The sequence below is a fragment of the Bubalus kerabau genome, chromosome X (assembly GCF_029407905.1).
Source record: "Bubalus kerabau isolate K-KA32 ecotype Philippines breed swamp buffalo chromosome X, PCC_UOA_SB_1v2, whole genome shotgun sequence".
Lineage (NCBI taxonomy): Eukaryota > Metazoa > Chordata > Mammalia > Artiodactyla > Bovidae > Bubalus > Bubalus kerabau.
The window spans coordinates 136,852,337-136,861,569 of NC_073647.1; the positions used below are offsets into that span (position 1 = coordinate 136,852,337).

The 9,233-nt window shown below is 47.5% G+C and overlaps 1 protein-coding gene across 1 annotated transcript; it reads right to left on the reverse strand.

Moving 5' to 3' along the window:
• Positions 1-3,356: 3,356 nt before the first annotated feature.
• LOC129639196 (melanoma-associated antigen B1-like) lies at positions 3,357-6,153 on the reverse strand. The gene is made up of 2 exons (XM_055564212.1): positions 6,019-6,153; positions 3,357-5,013 (listed from the first exon to the last, which is right to left on the reverse strand). The coding sequence occupies exon 2, from the start codon at positions 4,951-4,953 to the stop codon at positions 3,922-3,924; it is 1,032 nt and encodes a 343-aa protein (XP_055420187.1). The 5' UTR covers positions 4,954-5,013; positions 6,019-6,153; the 3' UTR covers positions 3,357-3,921.
• Between the last annotated feature and the right edge of the window lie 3,080 nt (positions 6,154-9,233).

Genomic DNA, 9,233 nt, shown 5'->3' on the forward strand with positions numbered 1-9,233 from the left:
GATGCCTGCGCTGGGGGACAATGATTAGAAGCATGAGTAGGAGGGCAGGTGATAAGGGCACACAGGAAGACGAAGGTTGAATGTGCAGCCACAGCAGGGAAATACCAGTTTGGTTATCAGGAAGGCTACATTTGTGGTTTTCTTGAGGGCACTGTTCTGAAAACCCCCAGGGTTCCTATTCTCCTAATCAGCTGTCTTTTGGGAAACATATTAAAGGAAATTAGAGTGAACTTTGGGCTTCATCCTGCTACCCCTGCCTCAGGCACGCTGGGGTGACAGAAGGGGCTGGTAGTCTCCTACACAGTCACATCTGTTATTTCACATTCAAGACCACCACCCAACTAGTGGCCAGTCATAGGACCCATTTTCTCTGCTGTTCTGTAGTTGTCATCACAAATTTCCCTGGGATTTCTGAGAGGTGAAGATGTCCTCAGCTTATCACCCCAGTTAGTAGTTATCACCCAGTACTGAGTGCTCATTGGGAAGTTTTCTGTCCTGGCCTCAGGAGTCCTCAACATGAATTAAGAGTGCTTTCTTTACTTCCCCATAGGGCCTGGTGTCCCCATCCCTTTCTTGGAATACTATTTGCACTGTCATACTAAGGGTTTCACTTCCTACACACCTGATATAAATAAATGTTGGTGGAACTTCAGCTTGATAGCTCTGCCCTGGTTCTTCAAGGGCTACAAGGAACAGGGCTGGATTCATTATCACTTCTTTTTATTGGTAGATGATCCCTCAGTCCTTGCTTTGACCTATGTTGTGGCCTGAAATTCTACCCTTCCTTCCACTTAGGACCACCACTTCTACTACTATTCTTTCTTATAGTAGGGCAAGCATCTCTGTGAGACCCCTAGGAGAAAGTAAGATTCTCCTCATCCGTCCTCACCCGTCCTTCGTCTTCTGAGGTGCAGAGGATGAGATGAATCATATGGTTATGGGCTGTGTGGTTCCCTTTGTCTTCAGGGTATTCAGTTGGTTTCTGGAAAACCTGGAAATAATCCCACTGCTGGCCCTAGGCTATACCCCTTGGACCATGTCCCAACCCCCCTTGTGACATCATAGAGGGAAATGGGCATGTCATGTCAACAATGAGCAGGCATCCCAGGGATGCCAGGAAGGGCAGGGTTCTGTGTGGTTTCCTCAGAGTCCTGAGGTCAGGGAGTTGTGTAAGTCCAAAGCTGGACTCCTGGGAGCATTTGGGGTTCATTTCTCTGTTTACATAAGGGAGCTCTCCTCAGACTAAGGTCCTCACTCCCTGTGGTGCCAGAGAGGGAAAGTCTGGGAATGCCACATGAGGCTACTCCTACCTGTGCCTTCAGGGATGACATCAGGATTCAGGCTTCTTGGGGCCCTCTGTGTTCAGTATAAGGGTATGCCCTCACTCAGGTGCCTCACCTTGACTCCTGGGGGACTCTGGATTTCCTCTTTCTTTCAACCTTAGATGACCCATGTAGACCAAAGACCATGTCCTTGCAAGCCCTGAAAAGAAGTGAGGGAATGCGCAGCCTGGCAGCCCTGTCTGGGCCTTCTGAGAGCAGACACAGGCCAGTCTCTCTGTGACTTCAGTTCCTCATTCATCTGTCTTTACCTTGACTCCTGTCTCTTCTATGAAAGCCTTCCTGGGAAATGCCACATCTTTGAAAAGTCTTAAGTCTGCCTGCAACAAATCTCACAGAGAATGGGCTGAGTCCCAGGAGTGATGGGGAAGCTGCAGTCCGGGAGGGGCCCCAGCACAGGTGGTGTGCTAGCAGAGAAAACAAGCTGATCTCTTCCTTCTCTTTACCGACCAGACACAGCCTCTTGTAGAACCTTCACTCTTAACAGATTTACTCACTGAAAGGAAGGGGCTGAATTAAATGATTTTCTGCATCCCTGATCTATTGCAGTTTACTGACATTTCCTTTGTAGATAAATTGTCACTGAATGCTGTCTCCTTCCTTATTCGTACTTGACTTTTATTTTCATTTTTTGTTACTTATTTCTGGGGCTTTTTATTCCAAATCCGTGTTTGGGGTATGAAATTCTGCTATTTAACATGTGAAATACCTTTTGGACTAATGTTCAGAAAGAGGAAGTGACCCAAGGTTAGCCTCATCCTGGAGGAGTGGCACAGTATGGGCTCTGGAGGAATTCAGTTGCCAGGGTTCAGTCCAGGTCCTATCATTTATGAGCGTTGAGTTTGAGCTTCTTTATTCCAGCTTCTTTATCTGCAAATTGTGTTTGAAAGAGTCTATAGTGTAGGACCCCAGACATGTGTGATGTATGTAAATCACCTGGCAGAGTATGAGGCAAGCTTTGGTAATTTGAATGAATGGCAGTTATTACGAAGGTGATTTTGACCCCGAATGGTAACAAAGTTCCATCACATAATTTAATTTCAAAGTTACACTAGAGAATATGCAACTCCAAACAATAATCAAATCCACATCACGACTAATGCTCCCAAGCAAGTAAAACTAAGTAGTATTTCCCTATTTGAGCACCTGTTTTAATAGGTGTTGGGGGTTATCTTCTCCACATGGATGCAAGGACAAGTTCATTTGTCTCAAGGACCAGCAACTTCCCTCTCAGGTGCTTTTTTTTTGTCCAAACCACCCCTAATCTAATCCCACTGACAGTAAAAATTGAGCCCTCCCTTAAAGTTTGCCAAATTACACTAAACATAACCTAATTAAACTGCCTGTTTAACAAAGCAAGTTCTGGTGCTCCCATCCCAGAAAAAGAGAGACAGTCCAGTGACGTCTTGGCATCTCGCTTCAATGGGTGTCACCCTTATTTCTCAGAAACTCTCTGGACAGCTTTTGATGAAAATGTGTATTTTGAGTGTTCACTTGCCCTGGCTCAAGTACACAGGGCCCCTTCCATTCCCTATGGTTTTCGGATATCCCCCAATAATGGTGAATATATGGTTTAGATACATTCCAGGTTTACAGCCTCACCTCTGAGAACCATCATATGAGTGTCTGGCATCACTCCCACAGCTTCACCTAGCCCATCATGCATCTGGACTGAAAATGACCTCCCACCGAGGAATTAAGACATTTCCCAAGACCCAGTGTGGCCTTAATCAGGTAACTTCGACTTGCTTGCTCTCATCTGGAACCTCCTTTTCCACACCTCCCCCATTTAAATTTATCATTTGTTTATTCCTTAGAGAGTTAGCTCACCACCTTCCTTATATGGTACCTGCTGCTAGACTCAAAATTCCATGGGCAGTGGCTTGGGCTTCATTTTCTTACCAACCCAGTACTATAAGAAAGCCTTCTAAACAGAAGATGGTCAATTAATTTGGGAGAAAAAGGAAATAATGAGCAAAGACTCTGTTTTATTATGATTTAAGTGTCATACAGTATGAATAAGCTAAACAAATCTAAGTCCATGTTATTAACTTTTACAAGGAAAGAGGACAGATAAGAAGACAAAGAATACGCCAGCATTTACTCTGAAAGCTTTGTAATCCCAAATACTTATCTCTAGGGTTCTTAGACACATTTCCAAGTAAAATTCTATTCCAATGTTATGTTACCTTGTTCTGGACCATAAGGAAAATATTGAAGTCTTTTCAACTTGTTTATAAATAATGAATTCTTAGTCTTAAACCTAACATCAGTAAACATGACATCCATGACATTAATAAACCTAGATTCTGAAGCAAAATAAACCTTATGAAGAGTAGTGACATTTAAAAATACAAAAAACCTCTACCTCCCTACCTAAATCATCTACTTTTGACTAGATATTATTCATATGGATAAAAGGAAAACATGTATATTTTGTTAAACCTGCACCTCAACTCCCATAATACTTAAAACTGTGAAGAACATGGGTTTTGTTCCCCCCACCCCTACTACCCCATACTATTTAAGAGGTGGACAGTTGTCTTCCAACACAAAGGGAACAAAGTGCCCTGACCCCTCTCTAGATGTGGGAGGAGCTGTAGGACTTGGCCGTGGTAGGGGCACTGATTTCAGCCATTGTTGGAACCCTGGCCACTCCTCTCAGCACTATTCTCTCCACCTGATCTCTCAGAGCCTCGTCATAGAGTTCTGGGAAGGAACTCGGGGCCTTATCCTGGATCTTGGCCATAACTTCCAACACCTTCATCTTAGTGGTCTCAGCATAAGCTCTCGGGCCCCACAGGAACTCGTAGCCCGGAGGATCACTATTGGGCACCCGGCGGTAGATTAGGTACCTCTTTTGCACTAGATCTTTGGTGATGAGCTTTCTGGGCTCCCCAAAGATGGAGTGCTGCTTCCCAGCATGGATCCCCAACACATTAAGGAAATCCCAGATCTCCTCCTCAGTGGCCCGGTTACCCTTCATAAAGATGATGCCCAGGAGCGCCATGAGGAGACCAGACTTGGGCAGCTCCTCCTCATCACTTGAACCTTCCTCAACCCCGAGACTGAACTTGTTGACGAGGGTGTAGATGTTCCTGCTGCAGTCGACTTCCTTCAGCTCCAGGCCAAACACCAGCTCCACGCGCTCAGAGGCTCTGCTCAGGATCTCAGGGAAGTGCTGCTTGTACTTCCTGCCGATGACATTCAGCATGCCATTCTGTGTGATGGGCTCCTTCTTGATGTACCTCTTCATCAGGAAATCCATCACCAGGCTGGCCTTCCTATTCAGAGGATCTTTGCGAATGCTCCGAGCGAGCAGGGCTGCCCGGGCGGCATCTGCACGTTCCTCCTCGGTGCTCTGGGCACCTTCCTCAGATTCTGCACAGGAAGCCTCTGCAACGGGAGAGCTAGGGGCCATGGCTCCCTGAAGCTCCTGGCCATCGCCAGCAGCAGGGGAGCTCGGGGGAGAACCCTGAGGGGCAGAAGAGGGTGAGGATGGGCACTCCTCTCCTGGGGCTGCAGCAGCACTGGCCTGGGCCTCCTGAGTGTCCCCCTGGACCTCGTGGCGTTTCCCATGGGCATGATGCTTGGTTTTGTGCTTCCGAGGCATGATGACACAGGTCAAGGACCGCAGGCGGGCGTGCAGTTACGAAGGCGGGCTTTGAGTGGCCTTGAGGAAGGAAAAAGAAATGTTGTTAGCACCTACACTAGAGAGGGTCGTCCCCGGTTTAAACCAAGTCTGCTTCATAGGTGGCCTTGAGTCCACTGCTTTAGGACCCACAAGTCTCCTGTTCTCCTAGTCAGCCTGTCCCCTGAGACCCCTGAGGAAGAAGTGAGAGTGAGCCCTGGGGCACAGCCAGACATCCCTGCCTGGGCTTTAGAGGGGAGCCTGTGGGGGCTGGCAGGGGAGGCATATCCTTTAAGTTCACATTCATAGTTAGGATGAAAAATGGGGAATGACCCCCTAGCACCCGCCCCGATTCCTGTTCTGCTCTGAAGGCTGATGCTGCCACCTTCCCTGTGACTCTGGAGAAGGAGAGGAGGGAGTGCTCAGCCTCCCACCTAAGGGTCCTGGGACCCGCCCTTCTGTATGCAAGCTCTAACCTCCCCACTCAGACCACAGCCTCCCTTCCCCGTGTTTGGCCGGGAGTAAGCACTGACTACAGGGGAGGGTCCTGATTCGCCCGTTTGTCCGCGAGGATGGTCCTCACCCTGGCTCCTCCTGAGCCCTGACATCCTCCCTGTACTGACCAGCTACCAACCCCTCGGACCGAGGTGCCCTCCTCCCTCAGTGTCCCGCATCCGAGATCGCAATGAGGGTGACCTGCAGCCGTTAGAGCTGCCCAGATCCTACCCGGATGCTCCGAGGCCAAGTCAGGGGGGTGGGGGATTCGCGTGGCTGCCGTTCTAGTGTGTGGAGACCCTCGGTACTCCGCGACGGTCCCTCCTTTAGCTACAGGGCTCAGGGCTTTCCCTCTAACGAGCAGCCCCGGACTGAAACCTTCCTCTCGGAGACCACCTGGGTGAAGTGGATGGACTTGGGGCTCAAGGTGCAGGCCCGAATCTTCCAGGGGAGAGCAGGGGCAGGGTGGCCGGGGGTTGTCCGGCCCCCTCTTTTCAGAGGGAAAGGCTTGGGCATGCTGGACGTATGTCCCACACTTGTAACTCACGTCACCTCACACTTGGACACCTGTTGAGACCTGGGAGTCCTCCGTCTGGGCACCCTACACGGCAGTTCTCTAAGACGGCAGCAGCTCTCAAAGATGGCAGCAGCTCTCAAAGATGGCTTCGCAGCCTCAGCGTGTGTGCCTGGTCGTCACTTCCTGTCATGTGGTTCTGTGTTCCAGGCGGACAGCAGAGGCGGGGCCAGGGGGGGCGGGGTTCCGGGGGAGCTTCCCGGACGATTGGCATGTGCACTTTTCCTTGAATCATCGTGGATCCTGAGACCTTCCCTGTACCGAGCAGAGTCTACGGGCCTCCCTCCCAGCTCTAGCTTCCGTCAGCACCCCAGCAGGAATTGTTTCTGGCCTGGCCAAACAGGCTTCCTGGAGCTCCTGAGTGACAGTGAGGGCACTTTTGGGCCCTGTCTTCTGGGCTGAGTGATACTCGGTCCACTCTCCGTGTCTTCCCTTGACCCCTGTAGGTGGTGGGCTACGTCCCATCTGCTGACCTGAGGCCAAGGCCTCCCATCGAAGACATCAAGTCCCGAGACTCCTGGTGAGAAGTGCACGTACATCTCCTCTGGACCCTTCTGCCTGAGGCTTCCAGGAAATGGCTGTCGCAGGTAAGATGAGCTGAGAGGGAAGGATGGGAGACTGCCTTCTGTGGTGTGGAACCCCTCACATCTCACTCAGGATCTTCATATTGACTGCTGGCAGGGCCTGGAAATCCTTCCCTTTCTGGTATGAATCCACCCCTGTCCCCCACCATGCCCCACACCATCCCAGCAGAGTAAGTGAAGGGGCTCCTTAGCCTGACAGTTCTCACTGTGGGCTCTTAGTCGACTGCAGGGGCATTGCTCGAAAGTTCTGAGGTGAATTTCTGTCCTTTGGTCCAATTTTTGGGGTACTAAGTTTTCTCCTTTAGTCCCTGCATGATAGTCTATTAAGGTGATCACTTAAAAGGGCCAGTTGTCATTCACTAACAAAGTTTGTGCTGGTTATTTCATGACGTCTGGGCCATGCTGCCACATCCAACTCAGACTGGTTCCCCATGGTCTTGGCATGGGAGCTCTGAGATGCTACCTCAGATTCCTTCAGTGAGGCTCTAGCGATTCATGGCCCCAGGGCACAGTGGAAGAATCAAGGGCTGCATTTTAAAGGCTTTTCCAGCTGATCCTGTTGTCTTCTTCCCTTGTAGGCTGCACACCCCTTGTCAGTCTCTGAGTACTCCCTCACCTTGACACTCATAGGGTCAACTTCATTAGAGACTTATTTTGCCTCCGGCACTATTTAGTTTTGTGTTTTGGCTTCTGTTAATAGTTGTCTTTATTCCTTGTGTAAGTTTTCCATGGTTTATTCTGGGTACAGGAAACAGCAGCCCATGTTTGATTGTGGTCTCAGCTGGTCTGACTGGAGTAGATCTGTAAAGAGTTAAGGAACATGGACAGTCTTACAATATCTGCTCCTCATGAATACACATAACATGCTATTCTTTTGAGACTTCTTTGTCCTAAGGCTGTCAGGAAATTCTTCTTGTTGCCTCTATGTGGAATGTATGCATTGTTCTGAGGTTTCTTTGTAGGTACGTTTTTTTGGTATGGTTGCTCTTATTTATGGTGTATTTTCTATTACGTGGTCTAAGTAATTGTTGATTCTTCCAGGCCAGACTCCTGATTTTGCTATGGTGATCCAAGATAGCTGAAGTTATTTATATGTTTGAATATTTTCTGTGCGTGTATCCTAAGATTTTTAATTCGAGGATAAATTCTTACCTTATCTTTTGCTCTTCATTGTTCCTGTCTCTTATTCATTTCGCATTGTTGTATATAACTCTGTACTGGCTATGTGTTCTTGTCCAGATTGTTTCTACATTTTAAATCAGTAGAGCGTTTATGAAAAATTTTAATTGGAGGAGAATTGCTTTATAGTGTGTTAGTTTCTGTTGTACAACAGTATGAAGCAGCTCTAAGTATACTTATATCCCCCGCCATGAGCATCCCTCAGGCCACCCCCATCTCAGTCCTCCAGGTTGTCATGGAACAGCAGTCTGAGCTCCCTCTGTTGTAGAGCACCTCCCCACTAGCTCTCTCTTATACACATGGTAGTGCATATATGTCATAGCCACTCTCAGTTTGTCCCTCTCTCTCCATCCCTTGCTGTGTCCACGTTTTTTTCTCTACATATGTCTCTATTCCTACCCTGCAGATAGATTCATCAGTGCTGTTTTCTAGATTCCATATAAATGCGTTATATGCAATACTTTTTGTTCTCTTTCTGACTTACTTCACTCCGTGAAACAGACTCTAGGGGCATCCACCTCACTGCCACTGACTTAAATTTGTTACTTTTTATGGTTGAGTAATATTCCATTGTATATATCTACCACAACTTCTGTATCTATTCATCTGTCAGTGGAAGTTCAGGTGGTTGCTTCCATGTCCTAGCTATTGTAAATAGTGCTGCAATAAACAGTGTGGTCCGTGAATCTTTTCACGCATGGCTTTCTCAGTGTGTATGCCCAGTAGTGGGAATGCTGAGTCACTGGGTAGTTTTATTTCTAGTTTTTAAAGGACTCTCCATACTGTTCTCCATAGTGGCTATATCAATTTACATTCCCCCTCAAAGTGCAAGAGGGTTCTCTTTTCTCCATGACACTTCATCACTTATTGTTTCTAGATTTTTTTATGATAGCTTTTCTGGCAAGTGTGAGGTGATGCATCATTGTAGCTTTGGTCTGCAGTTCTTTCATAATGAGTGGTGAACATTTTGTCTTGTGAGCCTCTGTATTTTTTTAAAGAACAGATTTAGGATTACAGAAAATTTAGCAGATAGTGTACAGAGTTCCTATAGAGCCAGTCTCTTCCTCCACTTAGCATCTTCTGTTATTAACATCTTGGATTGGTTCAACTGATACAAGTTCATTTGTTAAAATTGAGCAACTGATATCAATATGGTGTTATTACCTACTGTCCATTGCTTACAATATATTTTACTTTTGTTGTTTTGCAGTTCCGTGTTGTTGCTTTTGTTCAGTTGCTCAGTCATCTCTGACTGTGACCCCATGATCCGTAGCACGCCAGGCTCCCTATTTTTCACAAACTCTTGGAGTTGGCTCAGACTCATGTCCATCCAATCAGTGATGCCATCCAACCATCTCATCCTCTGCTGCCTCCTTTTCTTTTTCCCTTCAATCTTTCCCAACATCAGGGTCTTTACCAGTGAGTCAGCT